Here is a 16,918-nt window from a genome sequence, read left to right as displayed (position 1 = left end):
CGCCCCACGGGCTCCCGGCCCCCACAAAAGAGCCTGTTGGGGCTGCGCTCCATCACAGAGGCAGCTCCCGTCTGCGGAGTCACTCGGCCTCGCTGTGCCTGGGGCCGCAGCGGCTTCCTGTGGTCAGGAGCGAGGTCCCCGTGGCATGCACGGACTGCGGCGCGCTCACCCTGCCCTTCCTCTTCTCACGAGGCGGGGCTGGGGGCGGGCAGCAATCGGGGCTTCCAAAGAAAGCTGTTGCACTTGCGGTCAGACGCAGAGCCGCCCAGCCCTGACCGCCCCGGAGCAGCCTGGCGCGGGCGGGGAGGGGACCCACGCTGCCTGGGGCGATGCTGAAGGGATGGCGGTGGTGGGAGAAGCAGTACGGTGGCAGCCCTTCCTTGGAGCTGCTCCAGGACGTGGCCACCCCACATTGCTCCGCTATAGGAAGGCGAGTCAGCAAAGCTCCCGGCTGACACGCTTTTTCCCTGACTTCCTCTAAAAGTGGAATCGGCCCGGCAGTGTCCTGCAGGTGACATTGAAACTCCTCTGGCGCCGGAGCCTCCCTGCCAGTCGCAGGAGAGGGCTCAGGCCAAAACACCCAGGCGGTGGCAAGGCTGAGCTGAGTGGAGCTGACCTGGGCTGTGCCACTGGGCAGTGGCAGTGGTGGTGGCAGCTGCCAGGGCTGAGCAGTGCCACCGTGGCACCAGCGAAGCCCTTTGAAGGGGAGGTGCCCAGGGCTGCCACAGGGACTGTGATCCCAGCTGTGTGGATGCAGGCTGGCAGCAAGGGCTGGGGCATGGCAGTCTGGGTGCCCCTCAGTGGGTGCTCTGTCCTGCAGCCTTTCACGGTCACCAGGGCCTGGCTCGGGGATGGTGACAGGGTGGCCACAGTTCAGTGGGGCTACACAGAGTCCTCAGGACCCCTCAGGTCCTGCAGTCTCTTGGATACACTGGGACATGGAGCAGGACTAGGAGTCAGGCAGGACCAGGCACGGCTGAGGGGGCTTTGTTGGGAGGGACTGGCACTGAGTGAAGGCTCCACAGGAGCAGTGGAGCCCTAGGTGTGCAGGGCTGGACCTGGTGGTGTCAGGCCCTGGTGGGAGACAGATGGGAGGTGTGGTGGGGCTGGGAACTGCCTGGCTGCAGCAGAACTGTGTGCTGCCGTCGGCTGCTGGCGTGGGGACTGGCAGGGAGGGGAGGAAGTGCAGGAAATCTCGCAATGGCTGTATGGTCAGCACTGGGTTTCCTGTTCCTCCCCAGGAGCCAGAGCTGCACCAGGCCCAGACCGCGTCAGTCCCGGCCCCAGCAGGACACCAGCAGCAGCCTCACAACGAAGACCTAGCAACAAATGTAGGTTGGAAGGACTGTGCCCCGGTGAGGTACTAGGAGAGACAGGGGGACTCCTTTGTAGGGCTGGGGGGTAGGTCTTGGTGAGGTCAAGGGCTGTGCCTGGAGACATCCTGCGCTGCACAGGGAGGTGCCCCAGCACTCTCCCGCTCCTGCTGCACTCTTGCTTCAGGGCAGGGCACCCCGGGACTGCCACTGGGATCAGTTTGACTCCCAGTAGCCTTACTGGAGTCCTGCATGCTGGGGTGTATCCAGGTTCAGCACCTTTCTCGGACTCAGCACCCTCCTCTGCTTCTGCTGGCTTCCCACCAGTGTCCCAGCCCCAGGGAGCTCCCCCACTGTGGGCATCGGGGTCACAGTGCCAAAGGGCAGGGCAGGACTGGAGCTGGCAGAGAGGAGGGGCTGGTGCCTGCCAGGGGTGGGGGGCACAGCTGCGCTGCCCTTGGGGAGCAGCCCTGTGCATGGCAGAGATGACACAGCTGTGTATGGCTCCACACTTCCTCCTTCCCAGCACCATCCCCAAAGGCCCCAGCTCCCACTGAGCTTGGAGCACAACAGCCTGGGTGGGGAGGGCCATCTCTGCTGCGCAGACCAGATGATGGGGTAGGAGGGTGTGAAATGCAAAGGGCCCTGGCCACTGGTGCAGGCAGTGCAGGGCAGCAGCTGTAGCTCAGGCTGTCCTGGTGCCCGGCAGACTTCCCCTGGCTGCACAGTGGTGCCATGGGCTTTGGGCCGGAGCTGTGGTGCCCGCAGGGGCACAGCGCACTGCTGCGGCTGCAGGATGGGGAGCTGCGCCTCCTGGAGCTGATGAAGAAGTGGATGTCACAGCGGGCCAAGAGTGACCGGGAGTACGCAGGGATGCTGCACCACATGTTGTCCCAGCTGGAAAAGCAGGAGGGCTCTTGGCAGCTCCATGGCGACCATGGGGGTCAGCTCGAGAAGGTAGCGATGCCTCAGAGTAGGACTGCGCCCTGCAGAGCCCGTGGGGTGCTGGAGGATGCCATCTCCACGCCATCCCCGACTCCCTCTCTCGCAGTCCTGGTGGGTGCTGGTGAGCCGGACAGAGACGCTGAGCCAGATCCTGAGGAGGCATGCGGAGGACCTGGCAGCGGGGCCGCTGGCCAAGCTGAGCCTGCTCATCCGCGACAAGCAGCAGCTGCGCAAAGCCTTCAGCGAGCAGTGGCAGCAGCTCAGCCAGGAGTATAGCCGGGTATGTCGGAGCCAGCAGGGGAACAAGAGAATGTGCTGGACCCACTCCCTGACTGTGTCCCTCTCCAGACAACGCAGCAGGAGATGGAGAAGCTGAAGGCACAGTACCGCAGCCTGGCCCGTGACAGCGCCCAGGCCAAGCGCAAGTACCAGGAGGCCAGCAAAGGTGCCAACCTGGCCCCTGTCCCCCGCGTGACCTCCCAGCTTCCCTTATGGGTCAAGGGTGGCTGGAGCATGACCCCGCACTCTGTGGAAGCTACAGCCCAGCCTGGAGCGGGTGGGGGTTCTGGGGTTGGGCAGCATAGAGGAGAGCCCAGCCTGGCCCCCAGGAAGCCAGGCAGAAGGCTGGGGGCCTTGGGACACCACGCTGTGGGTCAGGAGCATCTCTGTGTCACAGTGTAACCACCCTGGTTGCAGGCTTGGTCCCCCTGCCTGCCCTGGGACCCTCTCCCAGCCCTCACGCTCTGACCCCTGCCCGGGTGCTGGGACAGGTGATGTGCTGGCGGTTGGGGTTTTCCACAGCCTCTCTCCACAGACAAGGAGCGGGACAAGGCGAAGGAGAAGTATGTGCGCAGCCTCTGGAAGCTCCATGCCCTGCACAACCAGTATGTGCTGGCTGTGCAGGCGGCCTCATTGCACCACCAGCACCACTACCAGCGGGTGCTGCCCAGCCTGCATCAGTCCCTCTACAGTCTGCAGCAGGAGATGGTCCTTGTCCTGTAAGAGCCCTGCCTGCCCCGCTGCCCACCCCGTGCCCCACTGCCTGTCCTGTGCCCTGCAGCCAGCCCTGCACCCCACTCCCTACCCCTGGGCACCCCCATGGCCCCCCAGAACCAGCACTGCTCCCGCAGAAAGGAGATCCTCAGGGAGTACTGCAGCATCAGCAGCCTGGTACAGGAGGATCTTTTGGCCGTGCACCAGGAGATTGCCAGTGCCATCCAGGCCATCGACCCTGCCACTGAGTACAGCAGCTTCATCCAGAGCCACCAGTATGGCTCCACGCAGCCGCAGCCTCTGCCGGGTACGGCCCTGCTGCCATTGGGTGGCAGCGGCCGGCACGGGGCAAGTGGAGGCAGAGCTGTCCTGGATGCCCACAGGTACGAATCTGAGGTCCCACCAACTGTGTCCTTTGATGAGAGCCTGCTGGAGGACACAGAAAACCTGGTGCCGGGGGAGCTGCAGCTGAATGAGCTGACCCTTGAAAGTGTCCAGCACTGGTGAGTGGGACTAGCCGTGGGCAGGGGCAGGTGAGGGGCTGAGGGGCAGGGGCTAAGCCCCTGCTGACACACATCTCTTGCAGCCTGACATCGGTTGAGGAGGAGTTAGTGGCTGCCACAGAGGCCGTGAGTATCAAGGAGCAGCAGATGCAGGAGCTGAAGGCAGAGATCCATGATGAGGAGCAGGGCCGGAGCCCCGGGGAGCGGTGAGGTGCAGCAGAGGGGGGTGAGGGGCCAGGGCAGCGGGTGCTGATCACCCTGTCCCCTCCCCAGGGTGCACTTGTTGGGCAGGCGGCAGGGGCTGCACGAGGCACGGCAGCAGCTCGAGCGCTGCCTCTGTGCCCAGGCCAAGCTGCAGCTGCAGCGGGACCTGCTGGCCAAGAAGCTGGCAGAGCTGGGCGTCAGGGACCCCCTGCCTGCCCTGCCTCTGCCAGAGGATCGGCAGTCCGTCTCCTCCACGGTGAGTCGGTCTGGCCTCCTGTGCTCTGGAAGCTGCAGGGAAGGGGTGCACGGCTGATGCACAGCCCGTGCCTCCTTCCAGGAGCAGGAGCGGAGCGGGGCCAGTGCACTGGAGACCCTCAAGAACCACATCACGGGCATCTTCAGCCCAAAGTACTCGGTGAGTCCCTGGGTGCCTCCAGCCACCCTGCTCTCCACCCAGCTGCCTTGCTGAGCCTGTCCTCTCCTTTCTGGCCACACAGCCCCCCTTGCTTCAGCACCTCCAGATTCTGCTCCCACCTACCCTGGCACAGCTTTCAGACACTGCTGCTGCCCCACCTCCAGCACAACTCAGGAGTGTGCATGGCTGGGCTCACCTTGTCTCCTTCCAGCTGCCACCCCCCGTGCCCCTAATCCCAGACGTGCAGAAGCCGCTGTGCCAGCAGGTCTGGTACCACGGGGCCATCCCGCGTTCGGAGGTACAGGAGCTGCTGACCTGCAGTGGGGATTTCCTGGTGCGGGAGAGCCAGGGCAAGCAGGAGTACGTGCTCAGCGTGCTGTGGGATGGGCAGCCCCGGCACTTCATCATCCAGGCTGTCAGTGTGAGTGACCACGAGCAGGGGGCATAGCTGGGGTGGCCTTGCATGGGCAGGTGCAGGTTCCTGCCCATCACAACCTCTTGGCCTCCCTCCCTGCAGAACATGTTTCGGCTGGAGGGTGACAGCTTCCCCACCATTCCGCTGCTCATCCAGCACCTCCTGCAGAGCCAGCAGCCCATCACCCGCAAGAGTGGCATTGTCCTGGCCAGGGCTGTGCCCAAGGTGACACAGCCAGTGGGGAGGAGGATGGAGCCCCCTGCACAGGGGCAGCTCTGCCCGGCCCTCTCTCCTGTCGATGGCTGGGCTGAGAGCCACAGGCATGCTTCTCCAGCTAGACAGGGGAACTTGGACCTGGGGCTCTGCCTGAGAGGGGCCTGCAGGGGTCTGTGGGCCAGGGGCAGCTCACCGGTGTCTGTTTGCTGCAGGACAAATGGGTGCTCAACCACGAGGACGTGCTGCTGGGGGAACGCATTGGTCGAGTGAGATGGGGTGCTGTGGGGTCTGCAGGAGGGCAGGGCTGTCCTCACAGCGTCTGCAGGAGGACAAGGGTTGCCTTGGGCCACATGGCGAGCTGAGCCTGGTGCACCTGTGTCTCGGAAGGGTAACTTTGGGGAAGTGTTCAGCGGACGCCTGCGTGCTGACAACTCCCCCGTTGCTGTGAAATCCTGCCGGGAAACCCTCCCACCTGAGCTCAAGGCCAAGTTCCTGCAGGAAGCCAGGTCCGTGTGGCTGTTGGGCTTCTCCTGTCACATCTGTCCACTCTTGGAGCTGCTTGACACTGCTGGGACTGCACCACCCTCGTGCTGAGGGCTGTGTCCCCAGGCTGGCTGGGCAGAGTGCCCTGGGGATGGCAACGGGTGGCTTGTGCCCAGGGCAGCCGGGGCCCCCTACCCTCACAGTGCCCATCCTTGTCCCCACAGGATTCTCAAGCAGTATAGACACCCGAACATTGTGCGGCTCATCGGTGTCTGCACGCAGAAACAGCCCATTTACATTGTCATGGAGCTGGTGCAGGGTGAGCGGCCCCGTCCCCGCGGTCCCCACGCCCCCACGCGTGGGTGAGCCCGTCAGCGGTGCCCGGCACCCACCGCCTCTGCAATCCGGGCACAGGGGGGGACTTCCTGACCTTCCTGCGCAGTGAGGGTCCCCACCTCCGGGTGAAGGAGCTGGTCAAGATGACGGAGAATGCTGCCGCCGGCATGGAGTACCTGGAGAGCAAGCACTGCATCCACAGGTGGGCCCTGGCAGGACAGGGGGAGCTCTGGAATCCTCACCACCCCATCCCGTGCCAGGTGGAGCCCCAGGGACAGCTGGGCACACAGCTGATTGCTTGGGGCGCTCTCAGGGACCTGGCTGCTCGCAACTGCCTGGTGACGGAGAGGAACACCCTGAAGATCAGTGATTTTGGGATGTCACGGGAGGAGGAGGATGGCATCTATGCCTCCACAGGGGGGATGAAGCAAATCCCTGTCAAGTGGACGGCCCCTGAAGCACTCAATTATGGTACAGGTTGGAGCTGGGCATGGCCTGGCACCCCGCAGCTTATCTGGGAGCCAGGAGCCAGGAGTCTGGCACTGTCCCACTCCCACGCACCTGGTCCTGGGGAGGGAGGCAGAGACCTCGAGCACCTCAGCCCTCAGGAGCATGGGCACAGCTGGGTAGTGGTGATGTGCGTGTCACCACTTGTCCTGCCCCATGTCCCCAGGCCGATACAGCTCAGAGAGTGATGTCTGGAGCTTTGGGATCCTGCTGTGGGAAGCCTTCAGCCTGGGTGCCGTCCCCTATGCCAACCTCAGCAACCAGCAGACGCGGGAGGCAGTGGAGCATGGTAGGGGACACGGCTGGGGCTGGCTCCTGAGAGCCACCGTGAGCTGTGGGTGCAGCACTGTGGAGCTGTGCCTGTGGGATGGGCCACACGGGGTTGTGGGGGGTGAGGGGCCGGTGATGCACGCCCCCATCCCTGTTGCCCCAGGTATGCGGCTGGACCCTCCCGAGCAGTGCCCTGAGGAGGTGTACCAGCTGATGCAGCGCTGCTGGGAGTATGACCCCCGCAAGCGGCCCAGCTTCTGCACCATCCACCAGGACCTCATTGCCATCCGCAAGAGGCAGCGGTGACAGGGAGCACCAGGGGCCCTGGATCCATCCCATGGCAGTGCTTGGGGGTGCAGCAGAGCCCCGTCTGGGCAGCGGGTGCTGCGAGGTGGCTGTGTGGTGCTTGAGCCCCAGGGCAGGGGCTCCTGCACACCTCAGGGTGGGACATGGCGCCCACAGCTCCTGCCCCGCTTCATCTTGTACAATAAACACACGAGCTCTGCAGCTGTGCATCTAGGAGCTGTGAGGGGACACGGGCTTGTACTGCACTGGGAATGGCACTGGGAATGGCACTGGGAATGGCACTGGGACTGGCACTGGGAATGGCCCTGGGAATGGCACTGGGAATGGCCCTGGGAATGGCACTGGGAATGGCCCTGGGAATGGCACTGGGAATGGCCCTGGGAATGGCACTGGGAACGGCCCTGGGAATGGCACTGGGAATGGCACTGGGACTGGCACTGGGAATGGCCCTGGGAAGACTGGCACTGGGAATGGCACTGGGACTGGCACTGGGAATGACACTGGGACTGGCACTGGGAATGGCACTGGGAATGGCACTGGGAAGACTGGCACTGGGAATGGCACTGGGAATGGCCCTGGGAATGGCACTGGGAATGGCACTGGGAATGGCCCTGGGAATGGCACTGGGAATGGCCCTGGGAAGACTGGCACTGGGAATGGCACTGGGACTGGCACTGGGAATGGCACTGGGAATGGCACTGGGACTGGCACTGGGACTGGCACTGGGAATGGCACTGGGAATGGCCCTGGGAAGACTGGCACTGGGACTGGCACTGGGAATGGCACTGGGAACGGCCCTGGGACATGACACTGGGACTGGCACTGGGAATGGCACTGTAATGATGCACCAGGACAGGTCACTGTGACAGGGCGGGCGGTGCACCAGCATGGGGTACCAAAAAGAAGTACCAGAATGGGGCACACTTAGACAGGAAAGTGGCATGGGGAGTACTGAGACAAGGCACTGGGACAGAGGGCTGGAACGGGACCCTGGGACAGGGTACTGGGGTGGGACACACGGATGGGGCACGGGGATGGGGCACACGGGGATGGGGCACACCGGGATAGGGCACACCGGGATGGGGCACGGGGATGGGGCACACCGGGAGGCCAGCGGCATCTCGACTCGGCTGCGGGGCTGGAGGTGGCTGCAGCCGCGGCGGGGCGTGCGGGGCTCCCGCAGCGCCGTGCCCCGGCCGGCCCGGTGCCGCCCCGCGGGCCCGGTGCTGCCCGGCCCGGCCCGGTGCCGCCCCCGCGGGCCCGGTGCTGCCCGGCCCGGTGCCGCCCCGCGGGCCCGGTGCTGCCCGGCCCGGCCCGGTGCCGCCCCGCGGGCCCGGTGCTGCCCGGCCCGGTGCCGCCCCGCGGGCCCGGTGCTGCCCGGCCCGGCCCGGTGCCGCCCCGCGGGCCCGGCCCGGCGGGCGGAGCGCGGGGCGGGGCCTGGCCTGGCCCATCGCGGCCTGAGCGCTGTGAGGGCTTGAGCCGCGCTGCGGAGCCGCCCGCGGTACGGACGGGGTGCGGCGGTGTCTCCGTCGCTGCTGGCCGGTGCTCTCCGGCCCGGGCCGTCACCGCGGGGCCTCAGCGCGGCGGGCCCGGGCGCTGCCCGGCTCTGCGGGGCTGCGCGGCCTCTCCGGCCCCGGCGGCCTCTCCGGCCCCGGCGGCCTCTCCGGCCCCGGCGGCCTCTCCGGCCCCGGCGGCCTCTCCGGCCCCGGCGGCCTCTCCGGCCCCGGCGGCCTCTCCGGCCCCGGCCCCATCAGCGGATATAAATACCCAGCAGCGGATTAAGCCAAGTAGGACGCGGTGAGGGCTCTTGGAGGAGGAGGCAGGAGGCCGCGGTGAGGGGCTGCGCTGTCCGACCTGGCTCCCCCCGCAGGCCCGGCGCAGGTGAGTCCCTGCATCCCTTCGGGATGAAGCTGAAGAAGCGGGTGACAGTGTGTGGAGCTGCCATCTTCTGCGTGGCCGTCTTCTCCCTCTACTTGATGCTGGACCGGGTACAGCATGACCCTGCACGACACCAGAGTGGGGGCAACTTCCCCAGGGTAAGTTTGGAGGGTCTGGGGTGAGTGAGAGTGGTCCTGGGATGGCAAACGGAGACATCAGCCAGGGAAATTCATGGGGAGCTAGCCCTGGCCTCTGGGCATTAAGGTACCAGGGCCAAGGCTGGCTCCCCACAGCTGTGGGTGACCTCCTGTCCCTCGCTGTGCCCTCTGTGCCCCCAGAGCCAGATCTCGGTGCTGCAGAACCGGATCGAGCAGCTGGAGCAGCTGCTGGAGGAGAACCATGAGATCATCAGCCACATTAAGGACTCAGTGCTGGAGCTGACAGCCCATGCAGAGGGGCAGCCGGCATTGCCCCAACACCCCCTGAATGTCTCCTGGGTGCTCCCCCCTGAGAGTCGCCCAAGTTTCCTCTCTGTGTCCCCGCAAGACTGCCAGTTTGCTCTAGGGGGCAAAGGACAGAGCCCAGACCTGCAGGTGAGGGTCTGGTGGCTCTGCTAGCGTGACGGGTGCATACCTGGGCATCCATGGAGTCCAGGCTCTTTCAGGGGTCTCTCAGCACTGTCTCCTACCACAGATGCTGGCTGTGTACTCCCTGCTGCCGTTTGACAACCAGGATGGTGGTGTCTGGAAGCAGGGCTTCGACATCACCTACGAGCCCAACGAATGGGACACAGAGCCTCTACAGGTGTTTGTGGTGCCACACTCCCACAATGACCCAGGTGAGAAGCAGGGATTGGCCCATCTCCTGCTACTGTGCAGTGCTGGCAGGGAAGCCTGGGCCCCCCACAGTGACCCCCACCTGTGCTGCCAGGCTGGATCAAGACTTTCGACAAGTACTACTACGACCAGACGCAGCACATCCTCAACAGCATGGTGCTGAAGATGCAGGAGGACCCACGCCGGCGCTTCATCTGGTCTGAGATCTCCTTCTTTTCCAAGTGGTGGGACAACATCAGTGCCCAGAAGCGGGCTGCTGTGCGCAGGTAGGGCTGCTCACCTGGCCCCATTGCCCACCTAGCTCCCAGGTAGGCTGAGAGCAGAGGGTGTGCAAGGGAATGGCTCTAGGGACCAGAAGGCTGCCATGGGCCCTGCACTGCTCAGCGTGGGGTGCCCTCAAACTGCCAGCAGCCTCCCAGTGCCATCAGATGTCAGAGCCACTTCCTTGTGGAGTGAGAGGTGGGAAAGACAGATCTTGCCCTGGGCCCCTCCCTGTGCTGATTGGGCTGGCGAACTTGTGTGCAAGGCCCAGGGCATCCATGGAAGGGTGGGAGACCTGGAGAGCAGGATTGTGTGGTGAGGCAGGGCCCCCTTGTCTGCCCCTTACCCTGAGAGCACTGGGGACAGAGGGGGAATGGGCTGTGGTTGGCATTGGGCTGTGGAGGGATGACTCTCTGCGTGGGGACAGCATGACAAGGGGGGAACGGCAGTGGTGGCTGTGGGGGCTGCAGGTAGACTGTAGGTGGCTCAGGGCAGGGGGACTCTGCAATGGACACGTGTCTCATGCAGGGCTCTGGTCACATCTTGGGTGTCCCCCTGACAGGCTGGTGGGCAATGGGCAGCTGGAGATGGTGACGGGCGGCTGGGTGATGCCTGATGAGGCTAATTCCCACTACTTCGCCATGATTGACCAGCTGATCGAGGGGCACCAGTGGCTGGAGAAGAACATCGGTGAGAGCCGGGCAGTTGGTGGCTGGGGGCCTGCCTAACGTGCTGCAGGCCTCTGGGTCCTGACAGGACCCTCCTCACGGGAGGTGCTGCTGGCCCAGCATGGGGCTGACGGGTCTCTGTGCCCCCAGGTGTGACGCCGCGGTCGGGCTGGGCCGTAGACCCCTTCGGGTACAGCTCCACCATGCCCTACCTGCTGAAGCGCTCCAACCTGACGGGCATGCTCATCCAGCGCGTGCACTATGCCATCAAGAAGCACTTTGCTGCCACCCAGAACCTGGAGTTCATGTGGAGACAGACGTGGGGTGAGGGGCTGCCGAGAGGGGACTGCAGAGGGGGCCCTGTGGGGCAGGTGGCAGCAGAGAATGGCTACCAGCTGCTTTTCTGTGCAGATGAGCCAAGCTGGGAGGCGATGTCTCTGCCCTGTGAGACAGCCTCAGGGTGACTTTCCACCTGCCCCCAAGTCCAGCAACACACTGGGGGAGGCTGCTGTGCCCTCTGAGCTCCGAGATCTGCTCTGTTGGACTACTGTCTTTGCCCCCCCCTGCTCAGGGACAGGCAAGGCAGAGCCATTGCTGGTGCTCACCTGTCCTTGGTCCCACAGATCCAGACACGAGCACCGACATCTTCTGCCACATGATGCCCTTCTACAGCTATGATGTGCCTCACACCTGTGGCCCGGACCCCAAGATCTGCTGCCAGTTTGACTTCAAGCGCTTGCCTGGAGGCCGGATCAACTGCCCCTGGAAGGTGCCTCCCCGCGCCATCACTGATGCAAACGTGGCAGAGCGGTGAGTGTGGCAGGGGCACGCGACTCCCAGCCTTGTGGGCCATCAGGGGCCAGCCTCATGCCCTGGCCCCCACACAGAGCCCAGCTGCTGCTGGACCAGTACCGCAAGAAGTCCAAGCTGTACCGCAGCAAGGTGCTGCTGGTGCCCCTGGGAGATGACTTCCGCTATGACAAGCCACAGGAGTGGGACGCCCAGTTCCTCAACTACCAGCGCATCTTTGACTTTCTCAACTCTCGGCCTGACCTCCACGTCCAGGTATGTGTGAAGAGCTCTGTGGAGCTGGGGGCAGCAGGAGGCCATGGCAGAGCACAGTTGGAGGGGTGGGCAGTCCTGTGAGGGGTGATAAGAGCCCCCACTGCAGGAGCCCCGGCTCAGGGCTGCACATACTGTCTTGCAGGCACAGTTTGGCACGCTCTCTGACTACTTTGATGCCCTGTACAAGAGAGTGGGCATCGTGCCGGGGATGAGGCCACCCGGGTTCCCAGTTCTGACTGGGGATTTCTTCTCCTATGCGGACCGGGAGGATCACTACTGGACAGGATACTACACCTCCCGGCCGTTCTACAAGAGCATGGACCGGGTGCTGGAGGCCCACCTCCGGTGAGGGGCAGCGGGCTGGTCCGTGGGGCAGGACAGTGTGACAGGGACAGGAGGTGTGCGGGGGGCACGGGTGAGGGTTGGCCAGGCAGTGTCTGGGAGCTTGACAGCCCCCAGTCTGCACCAACTGCCAACACACTGGTCTGGTGCACACAGTGCCAAGCCCTCGCCCAGTCCCCAGGCAGAGTGTGCCTTTGCCACCCCCTTCCCAGGCTAGCCCCCCGGTATTGTACACCAGGGTAGCGACACTCAGTGGCTCTGTCCCTGTGCAGGGGGGCAGAGATCCTGTACAGCCTGGCACTCGCCCACGCCCGCCGTGCCAGTGCCGATGGCAGGTACCCGCTCTCTGACTACGCCCTGCTGACCAACGCCCGCCGCAATCTGGGCCTCTTCCAGCACCATGATGCCATCGCCGGCACTGCCAAGGAGGCTGTGGCCGTGGACTACGGAGTCCGGTGCGTGTGGGGGCCAGGGCGCCCTCAGAGCCTGTCTCAGAGTGGGGCTGGTGGGCTCAGGGCCGGGAGAATGGCTAGGTGTGGGGATGCTGTGGGGAGATCCTCCCTCTCATGGGGGGATGTAGGGGGTGTCGGGGCAGTCCTGGAGCAGATGGGGCTGATGGTCCCAGGTGACTCACTCTGCCTCTGCCTAGGCTGCTCCACTCCCTCACCAACCTCAAGCGTGTCATCATCAATGCTGCGCACTACCTTGTGCTGGGGGACAAGGACACCTACCGCCACGACCCGGCTGCACCGTTCCTTGGCATGGTGAGCAGCACCAGCCCCTGGCTCCCTGCACTCTGGCACACTGTCCCCATGCCCCCGGGAGCAACTCCATACTGCAGAGGCCAGGAAGAGGGCCCCAGATTGTGCCCATGTCCTTGGGCCCAACTGGCAGGGCTGTTGGGCACACCCCAACTCTTTACTACTCCTCCCCAGGATGAGACACGCTCCAGCCAGGACTCTCTCCCAGAGAGGACAGTGGTCAAACTGGGCACCTCACCTCGGTAGGGCCTCCTGCCTTGCTCTGGGGACTTATGGGACTGTGGGGAGGCAGTGAGGGAGTACCTGTGAAGCTGTGGGTAGGTGCAGTGGATCTGTAGGTAGTGTGGGGCATGGGACATCTGGGATGCTGTGAGGCTGGGATGCCATCCCTGTGTTACTCTCCACAGGTTCCTGGTGGTATTCAACCCGCTGGAGCAGGAGCGCCTGAGCGTGGTGCCAGTGCTGGTGGACTCCCCGCACGTGCGTGTGCTCTCCGAGGAGGGGCAGCCCCTGCCCTCCCAGCTCAGCGCAATATGGAACTCTGCCACTGATGTGGTGCCCAATGTCTACCAGGTATGGGGTGCCCCACAGCCCATCTGTGCCAGCCTCCCATCCCGCACACTGCCATGACACACCGGCAGCCCTGCTCTGTCCCTGCCCCACAACACAAGATCCCACAGCTGTCCAACCCCCAGGTCCCCATGCATGTCCCTCCTCAGCAGAGGCCCCACAGTGCTGAGCAGGGCCTTTGCCCCACTGGCCCCCAGTCATTCTCTAGACACGGGGGCTGGCTCAGGTCCCCATGCTGCCTGCAGGTGTCTGTTCTGGCCCGCCTGCCTGCACTGGGGCTGCGCGTGCTGCAGCTGCACAAGTCCTTGGACGGCCACGCCACGCCGAGGTCCTCCACACGCCTGTACCTGCATGGCTGGGACATGCCCATGCACAAGCCCGAGGCTGTGCCCCTGCACGTCTTCCCAGCTGCTGATGATGACTTCTGCCTGGAGAACCAGCACCTGCAGGCCTGCTTCTTGGGGCGCACGGGCCTGCTGCAGGTGAGTGCAGGGCTCTGACAGGGCGTGGGGTGGAGGAGGGGACAGGTACATCCCACTGCTTCACGGGCTTACTGCTGTGCTGGCACACCCCTGCAGAGCCTGCGCCTAGCTGGGGAGGAGCAGGGGCACAGGGTGAACAGCGAATTTCTCGTCTATGGCACCAAGACCTCCAAGGACAAAAGTGGGGCCTATCTCTTCCTGCCTGATGGCGAGGCCAAGGTACAGGGTCCACCCGTGGAAGCCAGCTGACAGCTGTGCCTGTAGGACCGTCCTCAGGCAGCAGCGTCAGCACAGCTATCCCTCTCCCCAGCCCTACACTCCCAAGGACCCCCCAGTGGTGCGGGTGATGGAGGGACCCCTCTTCTCAGAGGTTGCCAGCTACTACCAGCATGTCCAGACCGTGGTGCGGCTGTACAACGTGCCAGGTGAGATCTTGAGGCTGTGCCAGGTGTCGCTGGCCCAGGAAACTGGGCCATGCTGCCCCTGGGGCTCAGCCTCTCACTGCCTACCCACAGGGGTGGAGGGCCTGTCCCTGGATGTGTCCTGCCTGGTAGACATCCGTGACCACATCAACAAGGAGCTGGCCCTGCGCTTTAGCACTGACATTGAGAGTGATGACACCTTCTTCACGGACCTCAATGGTTTCCAGGTGTGCAGCAGGCTGGGGAGGGACAGCAGCTGCCCACAGGGGGACAGTGCTCTGTCTCCAGGCACTGTGGGATCCACCTCTGGTCACTGATCTGTCTCTTGGCAGATCCAGCCCCGCAGGTACCAGCGGAAGCTGCCGCTGCAGGCCAACTTCTACCCGATGCCTGCCATGGCCTACATCCAGGACATGCGGAGCCGCCTGACACTGCTCACAGCCCAGGCCCTGGGGGTCTCCAGCCTCCACAGCGGTGAGCTGGGGCCTGTGCCTTGGGGACCTGCTGTGGAGCTAGGGCTGTCCTCCCCAAGGGAAGGAGGGTGCCGCAGGCTGGGCAGGGTGCCCTGGTCTTGCTGTCAGCGGGAGCTCTGTGCTGTGGGGTGTGGCTGGTGCCTGGTAAAGCCTGGGCTGCAGGGACTTGCTCTCCACAGGCCAGCTGGAGGTGATCCTGGACCGGCGCCTCATGCAGGACGACAACCGTGGCCTGGGCCAGGGGCTGAAGGACAACAAGCGTACCTGCAACCGGTTCCGGCTCCTCCTGGAGCGCCGCAGCACTGCCAACAAGGTGCTGGCTGTGAGGCGGCAGGACGGGAGAGCCCAACCCTGCCTTGGGATGGAGCAGGGTGGAGGCATTTGCAGAAAGCTACACATGATGGGATGCAGTGTCCTGTCCCCTCTTGTCCCCTTGTGCTGGCACTGGGCAGGGATGGGCCTGGAGCAGGGGGCATGGGGAGAGCAAGATGTGCAGTGAGGTCTGTCCCTGTGGAGCCACATTGCCCTCATAATCACAGTGTTCTTGTCCAATCCCCTCGCTGCCCTCTATGCGTGTGCTGTGCCACCCATCCAGAGCTCCGGCTTCTTTTCCAAACTGGTCTCCATGTTTAAAGCCTTGAGCTTCCCTGGCACCAGGACTGGCAGCCCTGAGGTAATGGCCAGCCTGGCCCTGCTGTCTCTCCCTGTCTTGTGCACTAGCTGCTAGCCACTAGTCTAGCCAGGCTTGTAGCAGGTCTGTAGCCTGACCATCAGCTAGCTGGGGTCCTGTTTGGGTGCTGGGGCGGGGGGACCTGCCTGGGCAGGGGCAGCTCTGTGTGCACTGTGCTGGCAGGTGCCTGGTCTCAAGGCGCTGCTGGAATGGAGGTTCTTTGGGCCTTGCCCAGGCTCTGCCTGGTTTTCTGGGCCCACACTTGACCCATGTGCTGCTTGGCAGGTGCAGGACGAGCGCCCCATCAGCTTCCCCTCCCTGCTGAGCCACATCACCTCCGTGCACCAGAATGCTGAGCCCTTGGTCATGCCAGTGGCACTGGAGAAGCCAGCCCTGCCAACCCTGCGCTCCTTTGTGCCCCTTGCCACCACCCTTCCCTGCGACTTCCACATCCTCAACCTGCGGATGCTGCAGGCAGAGGTGAGCTAGGGCCCAGGTGGGACTCTGGTGGGGGTCTTGCCCCTGCTGTCCCCAGTGTTGTGCCTGACACTCCAGCTCCCTGCAGGATGACTCGCTCCCATCAGCTGAGGCAGCGCTGATCCTGCACCGCAAAGGCTTTGACTGCAGCCTGGAGGCCAAGAACCTGGGCTTCAACTGCACCACCAGCCAGGGCAAGGTAGGCCAGGCTGCCCTACCTCCGCTGGGTCAGAGCTGGGCTGGGACCTCGGCATGGCAGTCATGGCACGTGTCAGGCTGTCCTGGGCACAGTGCTGCCCCAGGCATCACAGTCTCACCTGGGCCTCCTCGCTTCCTCCTCTCTCCCCAGCTAGCTCTGGGAGGCCTGTTCCAGGGGTTGGAGCTGGGCTCCCTGCAGCCCACCTCATTGACACTGATGTACCCGCTGGGCACAGCCTCCAACAGCACCAACATCCATCTGGACCCCATGGAAATCGCCACGTTCCGCATCCGCCTGGGGTAGTGTCAAGCAGGAGAGGAGTGGAGTGGCTGGACAGCACAGGAGCAGCACCAGTGCAGCAGTGGAGTGGGGCCAGCAGTACTGTGACAGGCACGGGCAGGAGCAGCCAGACTGGCACAGGCTGCTGCTGCCACTTTCTAGTTTATTAGTTCCATGTTCTCAGATGGATTTTGGACTGACTGCTGTGGCAGGGCTGGACCAGGCGTTGCTGGACGCGGTGCCGGATGGGCCGAGCGTGGCTGGGGAGGGCTGCAGGCTGGGCTCTGCTGCTGCTGATGGGACAGACACTGCTGCCCTGTCACAGGCAGGCTGCCCAGGAGGGTGGCCACCCTGATGGCTCGGGCAGGGGCTCCTGCAAGGCTCCCCCTGCGTGGTGGGGCAGCAAGGGGAGGCCAGGAGCACTGGTGGTGTTGGGCAGCTGCCTGAGGAAGTGCTGTGGACTTGGGACTGACCTCTCCTGGAGCTCATAGGAAACACAAGGCTGTGTTTCAGTGTATGTGTGGTTTGTGGCTCTCACTCAGGGGAGTGGAAATGGTGTGCTGTGGGGAGACAGGGCCTCTGAGGCAGGCGGAGGCCAGCTTGAAGATCTGGCCAGGCACCTGTGAGAG

General features: G+C 64.3%; 2 protein-coding genes across 4 annotated transcripts; both read left to right on the top strand.

Annotated features, from left to right (window-relative positions):
• The first annotated feature begins 1,208 nt into the window (after positions 1-1,208).
• FES (FES proto-oncogene, tyrosine kinase) lies at positions 1,209-7,146 on the top strand. 2 transcript variants are annotated; one of them, XM_053954804.1, is made up of 19 exons: positions 1,209-1,331; positions 2,082-2,270; positions 2,365-2,538; positions 2,607-2,703; positions 3,073-3,256; positions 3,389-3,526; positions 3,635-3,754; positions 3,838-3,960; positions 4,028-4,214; positions 4,296-4,373; positions 4,585-4,794; positions 4,891-5,013; positions 5,217-5,270; positions 5,392-5,510; positions 5,712-5,806; positions 5,902-6,025; positions 6,137-6,294; positions 6,497-6,619; positions 6,764-7,146. In XM_053954804.1, exons 1-19 carry the CDS (start codon positions 1,209-1,211, stop codon positions 6,904-6,906), a joined length of 2,562 nt encoding a protein of 853 aa, XP_053810779.1. In that variant the 3' UTR covers positions 6,907-7,146. The 2 variants fall into 2 exon arrangements, with proteins under 2 accessions (XP_053810779.1, XP_053810778.1); XM_053954803.1 differs by having other exon boundaries at positions 1,263-1,331; positions 2,023-2,270; positions 3,389-3,754.
• A 1,569-nt stretch (positions 7,147-8,715) lies between these two features.
• Positions 8,716-16,806, top strand: MAN2A2 (mannosidase alpha class 2A member 2). 2 transcript variants are annotated; one of them, XM_053954925.1, is made up of 23 exons: positions 8,716-8,942; positions 9,123-9,377; positions 9,478-9,622; positions 9,715-9,886; positions 10,444-10,571; positions 10,700-10,873; positions 11,173-11,359; positions 11,437-11,614; positions 11,757-11,959; positions 12,229-12,411; positions 12,606-12,720; positions 12,892-12,959; positions 13,125-13,290; positions 13,533-13,769; positions 13,866-13,988; positions 14,080-14,194; positions 14,285-14,418; positions 14,524-14,665; positions 14,844-14,977; positions 15,260-15,337; positions 15,620-15,814; positions 15,900-16,010; positions 16,161-16,806. In XM_053954925.1, exons 1-23 carry the CDS (start codon positions 8,811-8,813, stop codon positions 16,311-16,313), a joined length of 3,528 nt encoding a protein of 1,175 aa, XP_053810900.1. In that variant the 5' UTR covers positions 8,716-8,810; the 3' UTR covers positions 16,314-16,806. The 2 variants fall into 2 exon arrangements, with proteins under 2 accessions (XP_053810900.1, XP_053810899.1); XM_053954924.1 differs by lacking the exon at positions 15,260-15,337.
• Positions 16,807-16,918: the final 112 nt, after the last annotated feature.

This window comes from Vidua chalybeata, chromosome 13, assembly GCF_026979565.1.
Source record: "Vidua chalybeata isolate OUT-0048 chromosome 13, bVidCha1 merged haplotype, whole genome shotgun sequence".
NCBI lineage: Eukaryota > Metazoa > Chordata > Aves > Passeriformes > Viduidae > Vidua > Vidua chalybeata.
Note: the sequence above shows the minus strand (reverse complement) of the source record. Positions and strands in the feature narration are given on the sequence as shown.